Source organism: Protopterus annectens, chromosome 5.part1 (genome assembly GCF_019279795.1).
Source record: "Protopterus annectens isolate FY-2018-M chromosome 5.part1, PAN1.0, whole genome shotgun sequence".
NCBI lineage: Eukaryota > Metazoa > Chordata > Ceratodontiformes > Protopteridae > Protopterus > Protopterus annectens.
In genome coordinates this window covers 338,200,220-338,218,547 of record NC_056736.1, presented here as the reverse complement: position 1 = coordinate 338,218,547, position 18,328 = coordinate 338,200,220, and the positions used below count along the sequence as shown (strand labels likewise).

The window sequence follows — 18,328 nt, the reverse complement described above, 5'->3', positions numbered from 1 at the left end:
AACGGCTTGAGTCTGACACAGCAGCAACTTTTAACCATGTGGCTGTCTAGAGTTTTCAACCAATATACATATGTTTCCATTTAAGCTGGTATTTTTCAGTACCGGATTGGTAACCACAGAATTTAACAACTTTAGGCCATGGAAGCCTTTCCTCATCAGCCCTTGGGACTCTTTTAAGTCGGGCACCCTAAAAGGCATATCTTCCCTTGAAAAAGGGAACTGGGTAGGTCAATGCTCAAGTCCCTATATCTTTTTAAGCTCCATTATGACCCGATAGCTAAGCAGACCCATGCTGGTTAAACAAGAATTCCGTAATACCAGGGTCCGTCAGAGTCATTTGGAAGTGGCACCAAAGTTGCCTCCCCATTGTGAGAGTCCTGTGGAAAGGCTCAGAGGAAAAGCTGCATGTGGATTCATTTCCCCATTTCGATAGTAGGACACCTGAACTTCGGCATTGATGCCTTTAGCTTTCAAAAGAGCAGCTTTCACCCTGCATTTAGATGTCGGGAGGCTACACTGCTGGGATAGTTATCACCTTTAAGGTGCAGTTTGCAAAACCTGTCTGCCAGTAGTTGCCAATGTGGGGTCCACTGAAGCTGTATCTTTTTGGGCCCAATTAAAAGCATATCTGGCAGCCACCCAGGTTCCTAACATACCTGGAAAAGGCTATGATTGTCCTTGAATCCATGGCCTCCTCCTGAGATTGGCCATTCTGTTTTTAAACAGTAAATTTTCTATAAGATCATAGGTGACTTCCTGGAAACTTGTTCTATCATGTATAGCCTTTTTCCTCGTGGTAAAGTTTGTTTAACCCTGGGTCCACCAGTTTTGTCCTTGCGCTTTGTGGAAACAGTCTTGGTTTTATTTGGGATTGCCTGATCCATGCAGTCCTGGAGGTGTTCACAAACACTAAGGGCTTCCCAGCTTTAATGTGGTTTCCAATCTAGGGCCTGAAGGAACCACACCAGCTTGAGTGTCAAGGTTCCTTAAAGAAGTTCTTCACTATGGTAATTTTTGGGTGTTCCAATAAGTGAGATTAGTTTATGATCAGAAATCCCTGAGGAAGAAAACCAATTTGTCCCATGTTTGTAACAGATCTGTATATTTAACTCCGGTTAAAGTACTAGCTGTTCCAACTTTGCACTTATAACTTTCCGCATCGGACCATGCGGAGTTAGGACTTGAGTAATGTTCCCAGGGCATTTCGGGTTAAATCACCCTATGGGTTTGAGATACATTTACCCTCCAGTTTTTCTGGTAGTGGGCCTGAGTTTGAGACCCCTTTTAGCATGCTACAATTGTAAGCAGTTTTGCATAGGTAAGTTGCCTGGACTTTTCTTTGGTAGTCCGGCACCCTGAAAGGTGGGAACTTATGAAATGGATACCGCCTTGTGGTGTTCCGGAATCCATCTGTATGGGAATTAAACCTAATTTTCTTGAGGGGCCCAAGCCTTCATCCAAGGTGCTTACAGCACAGAAGGCTCTGTTCTCAAAAGGTTGGGTCTGTTAGGACATTTTGATTTAGACCTGGATTGAGCAGCACTTCCTCAGTTCTTCCCAAATCTTTCTGGTGAGGTCTTTGATTAGCCTTGACCCGAAAGGCATAAGGGATGGCCAACCCTTAGCCAACCAATTCCCAAGTTGACAGGTGAACCTGCAAAACAACGTCTGTAACCTGTCATCCCTTTTAAAACTGGCCTCTAAAGGACACCAAACATCAGAAATTTTAAAAGCTTAAAATCTTGTCTTTATTGTGGCATAAATTTTGATCCCAAGGTACTGCTCAGGTTAGGGCATACCTGTGGGCCATAATAGAGAGCTCCTCTAAGTCAATCAGTAGTCCAAAGGGGGTGCTTACCCACCTGTTCAGAAACATGTACTAAATCTTGTAACTCTTTACAATCAATACCTTCCCAGAGCATCAACCTTAGACTTCAACTGTGAAAGGAGATAGTTTTGGTATTTTAACATGTGAAACTGGCAATTCAAAGCCCTCATAGCTAGAGTGGAAGAAGTATAAACTTTCTTTCCCCATCTATCCAAGGCCCTGGCTTCTTTATCTGCAGGAACCGGATTCTTGACAACAGAAGCCTTAACACCTTTAGGCCCCTGGCTAACAGTTTCTGGGTCTGCCCTCGGACTCTTAAAAGATACTTATGAACTTCAGGCACCCTGTAATACCTATCCGGTTTAACAGGAGCAGGAGGCAAAGAATCAGGATTAAGAGAAGCCTCTGTAAAACATCTTCCACTACATCCAAAACAGGAGGTATAGCCAAAGGCCTATGTTGGGGTAAAACAAAAATTCCTAAGCCTTTTCCTGGAATCAGAGAAGTCCTGACCTTCCCACTTAAAATGCTCCCTCATGGAATGAAGAGTTTCTGAAAAGAAAAATCCTCAGGAGGAGAAGCAGAAGGAGTAGAATCATCCACATCAGAATCAGAATAAGGAGAGTACTCCTGCAAGTCTTCAGCCAAGACTCAAACATCCAAGCCTGCTCAAAACTCCTAGCTCAGGCTCCACCCTAGGTCTCTTATCAGGAGGGGCAAAGAACCCTAATCAGAGTAATCAAATCTTCTGCCATTTTAAGCATATGCTTCTTGGGCACAGTTCCAGAAGAACTAGGGGTGACACCAACTGAAGCTAAACCTGGCCTGCCTCTAGGAGAAGCCTTGGAAACAGAAGGAGAGGGCCTAACCACCCTAGGCAGGGAGGGGAGTAAAGTAACCTGAGAAGCCCCATCACCCTGGCCTGCCTCCTGAGAGGCCACATCCTGCAATAACAAGGTCTCTCCCTGGGATCCCAAAGAAACCTCCGGTGGAACCACCGGCTCCACCGACACCTCTAAAGAACCGGCGTCCGGTACGGACGGTTCTTCTAGCCTAGGCTTCACTGCTTTGTCCTTGCGCTTCTTCGAAGAAGCGGGCGTCGGAGCATCCGACGGCATTTTGTAATTACACCGCTTCCCAAAGACTAACCTGGCACAATCTAATCTCCTCTTTATAGTGCGCTTATTAAATCTAGCACAAGAGCGACACCCAACAACGTTGTGCTCAGGCCCTAAACAAGGAATACACAAAGTATGATAGTCTCTATGCGGTATCCGTTTCCCACAAGAAATACAATTATTCACTTTTTCTGACATCCGGTAAACCACTGAGGCAAGAAAAAACTAAAATATTCCTAACGGGTACTTAGCCAACTTTGACTCGGTCTGAAACTCCGAAAACGAAAAATTTCAGAACGCCAACCGGCACTTGCAATACTGCTTCTGCATCGGACCATGCGGCAAAAAAGACTGAGGATATGACGTCGGTCATGCGCATTTGTACCCTGACGTCCTGATGTCAGTCAAATGCGCCTTGACCGACGTCAGCCTTATACTTTGATATTCGGGCCGACCGAGGACAGCGGACTACCCAAGTGTAAGGACTGCAGCAATGTGAGATGAAGAACATCAACAGTCCCGGTTACACACCAACTGTTAGTGGTCTAAAACTGAGTTGGGGGTGGCCAGTCCGGTTTAACTAGCATCTTGAGGAAATGTGTGATATTTTGGATATCAGTGAATATAAAAGCTTGTTGTAGCTGCCGGCAATGGAAAACAGTACTTTCTAATATCTTAGCCCATTAACTCCGATTTAGAATTCACATCCATTTCCATCACACCTCCATCTTCTCTGCCTTTAGCCAAACACTTTGGATTAATTGATTGAGAAATCACAATGTCTGCGTGAGGAATTCACCTACTCATCATACCTGTTACTTATCCTGTTCCTGTTGTGAAAGTCAGGGCCATTGTATAGACAGCTGTAGTTGCTAAGATGTTTGCATTTTTGAACTAGGTGTATTTTCAAGGACATGCTTGTAAGCTTCGTACTTGTGCAGTGCTGTTGCCATAGGCAATATTCATAGGTAGGTACTAGGCTATCGACCCAAGGGCCTAAGTAAGCCTAGCCAACAAGGTTCCCTGGCTTACGCCACCCAAGAAAGTTATTTTCCTGTGCCACTGTCGAGCAAAGTCACAGAAGTGATCCCCGGGGTGCATTTCCTATTGCCCATCCACTCATCAAGATTTTTCTTCAAGAGTGTTAATGGGGAACTTTGCTTGACATAGATGGGTAGCTTGTTCCAGAGTATGGGAAGTCTCTGGGAAAGGAATCTATACCTCCCAGCATGTCCTGTTTATTGTGGTGACAAAGTTTAGGCCCCTACAGCATGTAGCACTGAGGGATTGGGATTTCTTTAGGTGGAGCATATCCAACAGGTCTGGGTTTGACATAGCTTTATATGTTAAGCAGAGATAGGTTCATAGGTTTATACTAGGCTATCAGCCCTAAGGCATTTATAAGCCTAGCCCAAATTTTTGTGGCTTACGCCACCCCTTATATGAAAAAATACTGTGCCCATTAGTTTGTTGTGCCTCTGTCCAGCAGTGACACAGAGATGATTCCCGGGGTAAACCTACAATCTCCCATCCACAGGTCTAGATTTCTCTTTAACAGAGTCAGCGAGGTGCTCTGCCTCACATGGACCGGGATTTTATTCCACAGCATAGGGAGTCTCTCTGAGTGATAAATCTATCCCTCCAGCACTTCCTATTTATATCCGTGCTAAGGTTTAAGTCGCTTGCTCTAGTGGTTTTGGTGGATTTGGATTTTTTGAGGTGGAGCATGTCCATTAATTCCGGGTTGGACATGGCCTTGTATGTCAGGCACATGTCACCTCTGAGCAGACAGTATGCGACTGAATAGAGCTGGAGTTTCTTCAATCTGGCAGCATATGACAGATTTTGGAGTCCCTTTATCCTTTTGGTGAGGAACTTTTGGGGTCTCTCCAATTGCTGCAGATGTCGGGTGAGATACATCCCGAATGGGGCATTGTACTCGATCATTGGTCTGATAAGTGAAGAGTACAGGGGAACAATGACCTCACTAGATCTGGATGTGAATCCCTTCATGATCAGGTGGGCAATGTAGAAGGTCTTTCTAACCACTTTAGCAACGTGAGCGTCAAAAGAAAGGCCACTGTCAACCTGGGTCCCCAGGTCCCTGATAACCTCTTCTGTGCTTAGTGGATTGCCACCTATATGGTAGCTTGGGGTTACCTTGTTTTTCCCTAAGGGCATGACTATACATTTTTTGGCGTTTAACTTCAGGCCATGGCTCTGGCACCAGCTATCTGTTTCCGTGAGTCCCTTCTGAAGGATATCCGTGTCCGATGCACTTTCCACTATGGCGCCCAGTTTGCAGTCGTCTGCAAACTTTGTCAGCCAAAGTCCTCCCATGTTGGCCTGTACTTCTGAGAAGTAGATGCCAAACAATAGGGGGCCAAGGACCGAGCCCTGTGGGACACCACTTGTGACCGGCTTGGAGTCTGACACAGCGCCAGCAACTCTAACCATGTGGGTTCTGTCCTTAAGCCAGTTTGCAACCCATCTTGTGACATATGGGTTTACATTTAAGCTGGTAAGTTTTTCTACAATACCCGAGTGGGGTATTGTGTCGAAAGCCTTGCAAGGTCAAGGTAGGCTGTATGGACTGCCTTTCCCTCATCAATGGCCTTGGTGACTGTTTCGAATAAGTCGACCAAGTTCAAAAGGCATGATCTTCCCTTGACAAAGCCAAACTGGGTCGGGTCCAATGTCTGCAAGTCCCCTATATCTTTGTTTATGAGCTCCATTATGATCCTCTCCATAGCTTTGCAGACTAGACTTGTTAAGCTTATGGGGCGGTAATTACCAGGGTCCGTAGAGGCGCCGCCTTTGTGAAGTGGGACCACAGTTGCCGTACGCCACTCCTTGGGCACGTATCCTGTGGTAAGGCTGAGATTAAACAGCTGCCTTATGTGCGGGTTTAATTCCTCATTTAGCTCGTGCAGCACACAGCCGGGGACACCATCTGGTCCCATTGATGCTGTGTTTTTAGCTTTAGAGAGAGCAGCTTTCACCTGCATTTGAGATGTCCGGGAGGCTACACTGCTGGGATAGTTATCTCTCCTTTGGGGAGAGGGGTGAAGTTTGCACTGAACCTGTCTGCCAGTATGTTGGCAATGTCTGTGGGTTCAGTGATTTTTGTATCATTTTGGACTAATTCTGAGCATATCTGGGAGTTTCCACCCAGGTTCCTAACATAGCTGAAAAAGGCCTTATGATTGTCCTTTGAATCCATGGCAATTTTTCTCTCAAAATTGGCCTTAGTTGATTTTATGAGTGCTCGTATTTTTTACTAATAATGATCAGGGTGACTTCCTTTTATGGCTTTTGTTCTATCATGTAATAGCTTTCTCCTCTTATTGTAAAGTTTGTTAATGGCTGGGGTCCACCAGACTGGACGTTTGCCCTTTGTGGAAACAGTCTTGGTTTTATTTGGGATTGCCTGATCCATGCAGTCCTGGAGGTGTTCATAGAAGGCATTTGTAAGGGCTTCCGCAGCTTGGGTTGTGGTTTCCACTGGCTCAGGGGCCTTGAAGGATACCACACCAGTCTTGAGTAGTGTGAAGTTTGCTTTAGAGAAGTTCTTCACTATGGTCTTTTTGTTTGGGGTGGGGGATGTGGATTTCCAGTGAGATTAGTTTATGATCAGATCTCACCAATGAGGGATATACTTCGTGTGGAGCATTTTGTCCCCATGTTTGTGACAATGAGATCTAGTATATTTTCTCCTCTCGTGGGAACAGTGACTAGCTGTTCCATGGCATTTGAATTTATGAACTCCAGGAACCGTTGGGCTAGAGAGTTAGGGCTTGAGTAATGTTCCCAGTCTATATTCGGGTAGTTGAAGTCACCCAATATGATGGTGTTTGAGATACATTTATACCCTCCAGTGTCTTCAGGAAGGCTGTGTGGGGTTCCTGAGTTTGAGAGGGTGGCCTGTAGCATGCTACAATTTGTAGAGCAGTTTTGCCTATGGTTAGTTGCACCTGGATGGTTTCCGGCTTGCGTTGCCACCAACCTGGAGGTGTGGGTATCCTTTATGAATATGGATACAACCCGTCCTTTTGTGGTGTGGTCCGGGTTTTGGGGCTGGAATGCATGATATGAGGTAAAACCTAATAGTGCCGGGGTGCTCTCAGGAGCCTTGAACCAGGTTTCAGTTACAGCACAGACATCGATGTTCTCCATACTGAGAAGGGCCTCGAGTGCGTGCATTTTGAGATTTAGACTTCTGGCATTGAGCAGCATTACCCTCAGTTTCTTCCCATTTTTGTTTTCTAGGTTGGTAGGTTTAGAATTTGAGCCTTGCCTAAAAAAGGCACTATGGGGGTGGCAAGAGCCTTAGCCAATATCCGGAATCCCAGGGGTGACAGGTGCAAGCCGTCCCTTGCGAAGCAGCGTGGCTTGTCAAGCATGTCATCCCAGGCAGACAGACACTGGATCCCCTTTGAATGACACCAGACATTAAGCCAATTGTTAAAGCTGATCATCTTGTCTCTATATTGTGGCATCAATTCTTGGTGAAGGAAGGATACTGCTCAGGGTTAGGGTCATACCTGCCTGGGCTACATAATCAGAGAGCTCCTCTAGGTCTCTTTTCATGTAGTCCAGGAGGTACGTCGCCTCAGGTCGCCCACACCAGCATGGACAATGACTGTGTCATATTTGTACTTGCCGTGGAGTGACCCGAGTGCTTGTGCTATGTGGCGGATTCTAGCGCCCGATAGGCAGCTTACTGTGACCCTCTCCTTGTTCAGCCTGGTGAGTGGGACGTCAGTGTGTCTGACTATGGAGTCACCTATGACAAGTATGTTTGGTGTTGTATTTGGCCTTAAGGGCTGTGACTGCTTTGCACACTGCTTTTGTGGTTTATGTGTTGCTTGTGGGGTGTCTTGAGGTAGCAGTTGTTTGGGTGTCTGCTTTGGAGGCCTCTGCTGTTTAGGTAAATTTTTACTCAGAGCCTCCGAGTATGTCTGTGTGTTTGATTCAGTGGAGTGGTAGCATTATGTGAGGCTGGTTTTGTGGTGTGTGTAGTTGCCTTCTCCTCCTGTCTGGCCTTGCCAGTCCTGAGTTGAGAGAGCTCAGCCTCCAGTTTGGCTAAATAGCTGCATCTCTCGCAAGTATTTGTGTTATGTGGGAGGAGGAGAGGGTTGTCTGTGTACATGAGGCAGTTATAACATTGCCTCAAGATTCCCAGATTCACCAGCTGGACCGGAGAGGAGATTGACAACAGACCTTTGGACATGCTAGAATAATATTGGGTGATATGCTACAGTGATATGCTACAGGTGATATGCTACAGAGTAAAGCTGGAGTTTGAGACTGTCAGTGTAGGGCATCTGTTTGAGTCCAGTAACCCTCTTTGTGAGGTACTTCAGTGGCCTTTCCAGCTGCTGCAGATGTCTTATGAGGTACATTCCAAAAGGGCAGTTGTACTCTATAATGGGTCTAATGAGTGTTGAATAGAGGGGAACAATGACCTCTTTATTCTTGAATGAGAACCCTTTTGTGATGGTGCGCCATGTAGAAGGACTTCCTGACTACTGTGGCAGTGTGATTTTCAAAGGAGAGACTACTGTCCACCAAGGTCTCATCATACATTTGGTGTTAGGTAGACTGCTGCCTATGTGGTAGTTCATGGGTACAGAGTTTTTACCAAAGGGGATGACAATGCACTTTTCGGTATTGAGCTTGAGGCCATGGCTCTAACCCCAGGCATCTGTCTTAGCGAGGCCCTTCTGTAGGATGTCCACATCATTAGGGGACTCTACTATGGCTCCTAGTTTGCATTTGTCTGCAAACGTAGTTAGCCAGTGGCCTTCTGTGTTAGTCTGTACTTCAGAGAAGTAGATACCAAACAGGAGAGGTCCCAGGACTGAAGCCTGTGGTACTCCACTTGTCACTGGTTTGAAGTCAGATTTGGAGTCGGCAACTTTTACAATGCGAGTTCTGTCAGTGAGCAGTTGGCAACCCATCCTGGGACATAGGAATTTATACCTCGTTTAGTGAGTTTAGCTACAATTCTAGAATGGGGGGATGGTGTCGAAAGCCTTGGCGAGGTCAAGATAGGCTGTGTGAACCACCTTACCCTCATCTACGGCTTTGGTGACTTGCTCAAAGAAGTCGATCAGGTTCAGAAGGCATGATCTGCCTTTCACAAACCCGAACTGGGTGGGGTACAGAGTTTGGAGGTTACCAATGACTGAGTTCCATGATGATACGTTCCATGGCCTTGCAGACCAGGCTTGTCGGGCTAATAGGGCGATAGTGCCTGGGATCAGTGGTGGCTCTCCATTTGTGGAGTGGCATAACTGTTGCTGGGTGCCAGTCAGTGGGCACAAAGCCTGATGTGAGTCTATGACTGAACATGGTGCTTAGGTGGGGGGGCAAGTTCGTTCTGAAGTTTGTGTAAAACACAGGCTGGGATTGTTGTCCGGTCCCATGGATGCTGTGTTTTCGGCTTTAGAGTGCATCTTTTACCTGCATAGTTGTGATTACAGGGACTCTGCATTTTTTCTGTAGAGATATGGGCCCTTCAGTGGGTGAGAGGGGCTAAAGTTAGCACTGAACCTATCTGCCAGGATGTTGGCAATGTTAGCTGGTTCTGTAATTTTTCTGTCGTTGTGCTGTAACTCAGAGCAGATCTGGGTGTTGCCAGTGAAATTCTTGACGTAGCTATAGAATGCATTGTGGTTGTCCTTAGAATCAGTGGCGGTTCTGTTTTCATAGCTAGCTTTGGAGGATCTTATAAGGGATTTCATCTTCTTACTGAGGCTGATCAGGGAGCTCTCCTCCACTCATGGGATTTTACTCTCTTTCCCAACAGTTTCTTCCTTCTGTTTTAGAGTTTATTTATGGCAGGGGGACCACCAGATTGGCTTACTTTTTTTTGGAGGATAGCGTCTTGGTTCTGTTTGGGATAGCACGATCCATGCACTCGTGTAAGTGGTTATAGAGTGCATCTGTGCAGGATTCAGTAGTCATAACTGTATCACTATCGGAATGGGTGTCATGAAGTTCACCACTTCTGTCTCAAGAAGCATGAAGATGGCTTTGGAGAAATGTTTTACCATGGTTTCCTTAATGGGGGTGGGGTTGGGATGTGTATATCTAGGGTAATTAGCTTATGGTCGGATCGGACCAACGAGGAGTTGACTTCAGGTGTGGAACACCGGTCACTCATGTTGGTAATGACTAGGTCTAGGATATTGTTGCCCCTGGTGGGGGTATGGATGAGTTGACCCAGGTCACTGGAATTTATGAATTCCAGAAAGTGTTGAGCGAAAGAGTAGGTACATGAATAGTTTTCCCAGTTAATGGTGGGATAGTTGAAATTGCCCATTATTAGGGTGTTTGGTTGAACCTTAATGTCTTCCAGTATATCAAGAAAAGAGATGTGGGCATCCTGGGGCATGGTGAGGTATCTGTAGCAAGCTACAATTTGGATTGCAGTTTTGCCCAGAGTTAGCTGCACTTGGATAACCTCGGATGCATTATGATGAGCAACTAGCCTGGAGGTGTGGATATGAATATGGACACACCTCCCGCCTTTGGTGTTCCGTTCCAGGTTACACAGCTGAAGTGTGTGGTATGAGTTATAGCCTGGGACTGCAGGGGTGCTCTCTGGAGCCTTGAACCAGGTCTCAGTCACTGCACAGATATTGGTCCATTTTAAGAAGTGCCTTGAGTACATTTTGAGATTTAGACTTCTACCATTGAGTAGCATTACCCTCAGTTTTTACTTGCCTGTTCCAGTTACGGTGGTGAATTTGTCATTTGAATCTTGCCTGAAAAAGGCACTATAGGGGCGGCAAAAGCCTTAGCAATTATCCAGAATCTGAGGGGCGACAGGTACAGGCCACCTCTGGCCAAGCATCGTGGTCCGTCGACCATGTCGTCCCAGGCAGACAGACACTGAATCCCCTTAGAATGACACCAGAAGCTTAGCCAATTGTTGAAGTCAATCATTTTGTCATTGTACTGCGGTATCATTCTGGGCAATGGCAGAATGCTACTCAGGGCTAGGTTCATACATGCCTGGGCTACAAGATCGGACAGCTCTTCATGTCTCTTCTCATGTAGTCCAGGGAGGTATGTATCCAGTCGTTCACACCAACATAGACAATGACCGACTCATATTTGTACTTGCTGTGAGTGTATTAGCCGTCTCATCTGTACTTTGTTACAGATGTGATCTTAGCTCTGTCTCATGTGAATTGCTCCACCTTATTCTTTAGATGGCACCCCAACTATAATCCATCTTCACAGTACCTGTGTCTGTGGAATTTTTCTATCCGTTACATATACATTTTTGCTGTTCATTGGTGTTTACTAGACTAACTACAAGGGCCTTTGTAAGCCTATCCATGCATTCCAAATCTCTGACCGGTAATACTCTTGATACATGTGAGCATGGGCCTGGGAGATGAACCATTTACTCGCTAGCAGTTTTCATCAGATATATAGGTGCCAAATCCAGGGATGAATCTCCAGTTTCCCATCCAATAATCCAAGTTGCACTTGAATTGTATTAGGGAGGAACTCTGCTTCACATGGATGAGTAGCCTGTTTCATAGACGGGGTTGTCTCTGGGATACATAACTATCTCTATAACTGCTTCTCTCGTACATCATGGACAAGGTGATAGTCTGTATAGCGGTGAATAACTGTAGAAATATGGCTGTCCGTTTGATTGCAGCTACTTTCTGGTGAGCTGTCTATGTTTAAATGTAACTGGTGACAGAAGAACTAGGTAATTATTGATGTGCATCTCTTCTTTGGTTTAAAAAACGTGTTTCCTAAGTAAATCTGGTCATACCTCCTCTGATGCTGCTGTGAATTTGCTAAGCCACTGTCTGTGACTTAGGGTTCCCATGCATATGCATCAGACCTTCTTCGTGTTATGCTGATGAACAGTCCATTGAAGTTAGATCACTGAGGAGTCATGATGTCTGCATAATGAAGTCATTTCCTCAGCATGATACCTGTTACTTCAGCTTGCCCTTGCCCCTTCCTGCAGTGAAATCCAGATTGACAGTTATTCATCACGCTTCACAAGTTATGCACTTGCAGATGGTAAGATAGCTGAAATGTATGTTATCTACATAATTGCTCTGGCTACTAACTTTACAGAATGCCTTATTCTGTGTTTGTAGGCCTTGTCATTGCCATGGGCTGTCTGTACATTGAATGACTTGCAAGTACTTCAATGTTTTAGCTCAAAGGTTTGCCCTTTGCAGCCTATTTTTTAATGAAACCAATGCCATTCCCAACCCTGTTATACATCTTAGTTGGTGTCTATATATAAATCCTACAAAGTGTTTGATAGCTCATTTTCTTTGTTGTGGTATAGAGGGCCTGTCATGCTTGATCCCTGCTGTAAGAACTAACTTCCTATGATAATTGAATTCCAACAGTTACTGTTACAGAAAAAAATGACTGTTGTGTAAACAATACAGTAGGAGGAAGTCTGGTTTGTACAGCTTCTTAGACAAAAGTGTTAATTTCTGTATACGGATTAATAGAACAGCATGTTGTGGCAACCTGCAAAAGAAAACAATTTTGAGAGAGCGCAAAAACAGTAAGTAGGCACTGCATTGCATGAAGTAAAGAATATACTATGTTGCTTCAAAAACATCATACCAGCAATTAATATGTGCACACAACAGCAGTAGAAACTACAAACAGGACGACACATCAGTGGCATGCCTAATGGATAAAAATGCAGAAGACTGCAATTCTTTTCAAGACATATATGAATATTCATTTTGGTTAGAGTATGGATTTACAGTCATAGCTAAATCAGTCAGTGGCCCACATCAATTTTTATCCATGTATGTTACGGGCATGATCAGAGGAATACCTTGACACCTTAACATTAAGGATTGCTAAAAGCATACTTCTGCCATGACTTACTGTGTGAAAGTGCTATTCAGATGATTGCAGTAGAGAGAGAGATGAGGGAACAGTTTCAGAGGCACACCTGGCTGGCTGCAAGCAACTCTGATGTGTTCTGTCATTCAAATTAGCTGAACCTAGCAGAGCAGGGAATGTGAAACTCTTCCAGCTGAGGGTGGGAATATGGGAGGAGCAAGTTAGAAAAAAATGAAGCAGATCAAAGTTGAACGTCTAAATAAACTCTGTTATCTCAGCAATGAGCTGGCAGTTCTGGAAGATTTTTTCACAGAATGTGTAACACTTCGTTAGGAAACACATTTGTAAAAGGCAGTGTGTGACAGTAAATGGTACTTTTACTGAGGCCTGTCAGATTTAGCTGCTCTTTCCTCCTCTTCCATTCTAAGTGAATGGAAGTCTTGTATGACAGCCTAGCTAGGGGCATTGCATTCTCAGAAAGAGTGGACTGACAGTGTATCATAGGGAAGATTTTCTCTAAACTCTCATCAGGATGTCTGCCCCCAAGAGGTCAGTCAGGGTTACAAAATGAACAAAATTAGTAGTAACTACTTCTATCTGGTGCATACAGGTTGCAATGAGCCAATCTCAAGAAAAAGTTAAAAAATATATCTTTCTAAATTTTTTCCCCGTAGTGGTCCTTTAAGTTCAGCTACTGGTTTTGTCCCTGATGAGTGGTGCACATCAGTGGTGATATGCTCCTCTCTAATGGTGGCTTTACAGCTGTCAGAGGTTATTACAGAACTATCAATCTTACCAACCCAATTTGCAAAATCATGGAACATGTAGCTGATAAATTGGGATATCAGTAACCTTATTAGACTTGATCCTTAACAGTTTAGACTTTGAAGGGCAGACACTGTCCATTTAAATAATCTTGCAAACTTCTTCAAAAGTGTTACAGAGGACGCAGATGAAAATGAAGTATAAGAAGCGCATCTTGACCTGGCTATGGTCTGACATTCCCTGTGCTAGCATGATATAAAAAATAAATGCTTTAAAAATGTACCTGCATGTGTAAAAATGGAAAGCAAACTGTCTAAAAGACAGAATTCACACAGTGCAAGTTGAAAGCGGCTTATGGGAAAGTATTTGACCAGCGGTGTCCCCCAGGGTTCAGTGGTAGGACTTATTTTTGGTATTTACTTTTCAGATCTTCAGAAAGTTACAACCTCTGCATAATAAACCTACGTTACCCAAACCTTCCACAGAATTAACTCTCCCTAGTAAACTCTTGGCATACCAATGAGCTCAAAATAAATGGTAAGAAGTGTAGCATCATCACTTTTGGTAGACAACTACCCCCCTAATCATAGTGTATAGAAAATGCATCACTACAAAATGAAAATGTGGTCAAGGACCTGGGTACATAGGTTTATACTTCTCTCTTTGGAGCATCACATCACAATTGTCAAGAAGTACTTTTACTTAGCCCAGCTAATTGCCAAAGGAATAGCAAGGTCTACAGAAGTACTCACTCCCTCATAAGCATCATCAATCAGGCCACTTATGGCGTACAATGCCCCCTCTGGGGTGTGGTTCTTAACCAAAGGATCACATACCTAAAGTTTCTCAGCTATCAAGAGAGGCTGGAAGCATTATCCTTTTATTCACCACCTTACAAATTTTTAAGGGGAGCTCTCTGTCTGGGTTAATACTAGACCCAATTGCCTTAGACTTCCTCTTTTGCCATGACTGTAATATCTTCACCAAAACAAGGACCTAAATCTTCAGCAATGTGCAAATAAAACATGGAGGGACTGGTTTGTAACCCAAGCACCTCCCAAACCTCTGGTATAAATGTCTCCTGCATGTTAAACACTGCAGCACAATACCCCCCTTTCAACATAATGCAACTCAATGGGTACCCACATATTTATTCCAGGACTGAATGGTTTGCCCCTCCTACAGAAAGAGAGGAGAGGAATCCTGAGGTACGATACTGGCAATGTATGAATGGTCATATGACTCCGTGGGCCTTGGAATATCTATGAATCTAAGAGGAAATGCTCAATCTATAAATCCTTTCTTTACAGACTTCCATAGAATTCCAGGTAAATGCTACAACGTAGGACTTGGGAAGGTAAAATATAAATCTAGAGGACAACTATCCTCATCACCCAACATGCTTCCCTTGAAAGTGGGGAAAAAAAACTCATTCATTCTCTTCAGACTGCTGTGTTCAGCAAAAGAGTAAGCAACTGCACCTCTCTATTAAAACCTTACAATTTGGTTTCATGTTTAAATAGACTTCAGAAAACTTCTTTTAATCAACTTGGGGGGGGGGGGGTTAAGTTTCTTGCAAACTTTCTTCATACCTCTTTATGGACTGAAAAAAATTATCTGGAACAATGAATATACATGTGTATAAAAAAGGCAATACTAACCCGTCAAGTTACTGACCTCACAAATGACGTACTCCCTACTGATACCAGCATCAGAGTCGTAGGGATTTTAACCACAATCTTCAGCTTTTCTGGCTCAAGTCTAACATTTAACAATCTCAAACTCAAGTGACAGAAAATGTATTAGAAGCACAAGAAAATGCTCATTTAACTCAAACTGCAGTTAAAAAAAAAAAAACGCAAAATAATTTCAATAGGTGAAATCCGATATCAGCTTTTCAAAAAATAATAAACCACAAAAATAAAATGTGTCCCTACTGGGAAGAGGAGGTTACTGTGAAGTATGAAGCAAATGTATTTCCAGAGTCCAAACATAAACATGTTAAAGCATTACCTTCAAAGTACCACACACATGCAAAGGAACACTGTCACATTACTTCGTCAGACAAAATTCTGAAAAATACCAATCACCACAAAAATAAGAGCTTTACCGCAAGTTATTTTCCAAAATTGTGATCTTTCCTGTTTATAAACCACTCAAACTGGTTCTCAAAACCACATTTCACAACGAATGTATATATTTCAAATGTTTATTCAAAGAAAGTTAAGTATAAAAGCAAATGACAGAAAACACATCTACTACTCGGCAAAATATTTTGTTTGCAAACTCTCTTCAGAGACTTCAGTAATTCAGAAGCCGAAAATAGACTTTTGGCTATTAGAAGCTGGTACTAACATACACTCCTGAGAGATTAGGACAGAAATATGTCCACTGCTTAGTGAAAATCTGAGACAAGGGTTTAACGAACTTGCGAAGACAATGACATTCAGACATGAAGTTGAACCACAGAGAACCCTAACAAAAAAAAATGAAGTGAACTATAAGACATTTTGCAGAAAGATGGGAAAAGCTGATACAGTGTACTACCAACATGCAACTGTGACCCAATGTTTGATCGTCACAGAATTCTGGATGGTAGTGCATAACCTATGGAGATGTAACTTTGGGAAACATCAATCTTACCTTCACTTTCTGCTGATGTGTCTTCGATGTTGTCTCCTGCTGTCCAAGTTTTTTATTTAACTCCTCAACCTGTTAAAATATAGCTGCTTGTTTAATTTCTCATCCTGCTAAAACAAGGATATAAAAACAAAATAGCCAACCGGTGTAAATAAAATATATTCTATAATTACTGGGATTTCTATGTTAAAAGGAAGCAACAGAAGCCACATATCACATTAAAACTGGTTAAATGATGAAATACAGAAGCAGAAAAGCTTACAGTGCTTAAAAAACGTGTATAAAAAGACATGGTTACACCGCTTCAGAACAGCTGCTTTAACCAATATTTTACAAACATACACACACATGTATATATATATACATATATATATATATATATATATATATATATATATATATATATATATATATATATATATATATATATATATCTCTCTCACACACACACACACACAAAGGCAGGCATCTGAAATGAAAGCATTACAGAATGCAAGGGCTTCATTACAAGCAGATTCATACAGTCTGTACTGGATCTAGACAGACCTAAATCGACAGATGATCAGATCAAAGTTTCATGAAACCAAATACTGCACTAACTGGAAAGAGGAGAAAACTATCACTGGTGATAATGTCCTTGACATCTGTAATTACATATAGTAACTCAAAAGGTTACAGCAACTAAACTAGGGAAAACAAGAACTTAACACATTTCAATCACGAGCTTGGTTACCTGATTTCAGCAAAAAATATGGCAATTTGCTTTAACAGAAATTACACTAGCGTGATTATACATACTAAAACCATACATATTTGAGTAGGACTGCAGCTGGATTACAGCCCCTTACTCGTGGTAATTAGTCACGTGCAGGCATCTATCTTATGGCCTAGTTCCCAGTCCGTCATTCAGATCTTATGGTTATCACCAGTGTGAAATTGGCCTCCTTGCCTGGCATCACCCAATGTGCCAGGTGGAAAGCAGAGAGCAGCTTGTACCACTTTCAGTTATCTTTGTGGCTGAATTGTTACTAGATCATGTTCTATGTCACGGACCCAAAAGCATCACTGTTGCCACCTGTGAAGCCCATGCAGACATAAAAATTGCACACCCAGCATCTCTTTCAGGGAAGCTGCCTGAAACATCACTTACGAGACATTTGGAAACATAGCAGCACACTAGTTTAAGTAGGTAAGGCATGTCTTGCCTCCTTCCACCCTCTGCCTATACTAGCAAATGATGCAATTCCAGGAAAGTAACAGGAAGATTGGTTGGAGCTGCTACAGCAAGAGTGAGCCTACCCAGAAAACGTAAATTGCACTGGCCAAACGTGACTGTACTACACATTACAGGAGTCATTCCAGCAGTATAATTCCTTAACGAAAGGAAGACTGGTAAAGAAGTTATTTAGCCATATGCAGGAGAAAATATAGCTCTGTAGGCAACTTACCACAACTGTATAGATATTTTATGCACAACATCAATTACTCTAAATTTAAACTTGTGGTCAGAACAGTCTTCATCAGTATGTGTTGCCAATGCATTTGTTTCAATATTTCTACACCTGTCGGACTCTACAGTTCGATCCCCGGACTCTACAGTTCGATCCCCGGACTCTACAGTTCGATCCCCGGACTCTACAGTTCGATCCCCGGACTCTACAGTTCGATCCCCGGACTCTACAGTTCGATCCCCGGACTCTACAGTTCGATCCCCGGACTCTACAGTTCGATCCCCGGACTCTACAACTACATTTACCAACACAGAACGAAGGACATCTAGTTCAAGTTCCTAAATACACTATATATTCGTAGTATTACATGTGGCATAACAATTAAAATTATACTCTCTTCCTGTCCTTGGATGCATGAAAGTACCCTCAATAATACTGTCCCTACAACTGCAGTTACAAGCAGCTTGTTATTCATTTTATGATAATCAAATTTAAAGTCCTTGCAACAGTCTCTTCTAAATTTGTACAGTTCCTGTAAGCAAATCTAGGTTCATCACCCAGCATATGTTGCAACTCTGGCATAGCCCTTAAAATATTCCAATTTTTGTAAATTAATTGCTTTACTTCAATTCTTCTACTGTATGCACTTACAAATCTAATTTTAT

The 18,328-nt window shown here is 43.1% G+C and overlaps 1 protein-coding gene across 1 annotated transcript in view; it reads right to left on the bottom strand.

Moving 5' to 3' along the window:
* Positions 1 to 18,328, bottom strand: part of NUMA1 (nuclear mitotic apparatus protein 1) — a 3,180,433-nt gene that overhangs the window by 960,294 nt on the left and 2,201,811 nt on the right. Inside the window, exon 16 of the mRNA XM_044072777.1 lies at positions 16,216 to 16,284. Coding sequence (XP_043928712.1) covers positions 16,216 to 16,284 — 69 coding nt within the window. The remainder of the gene's footprint in view (positions 1 to 16,215; positions 16,285 to 18,328) is intronic.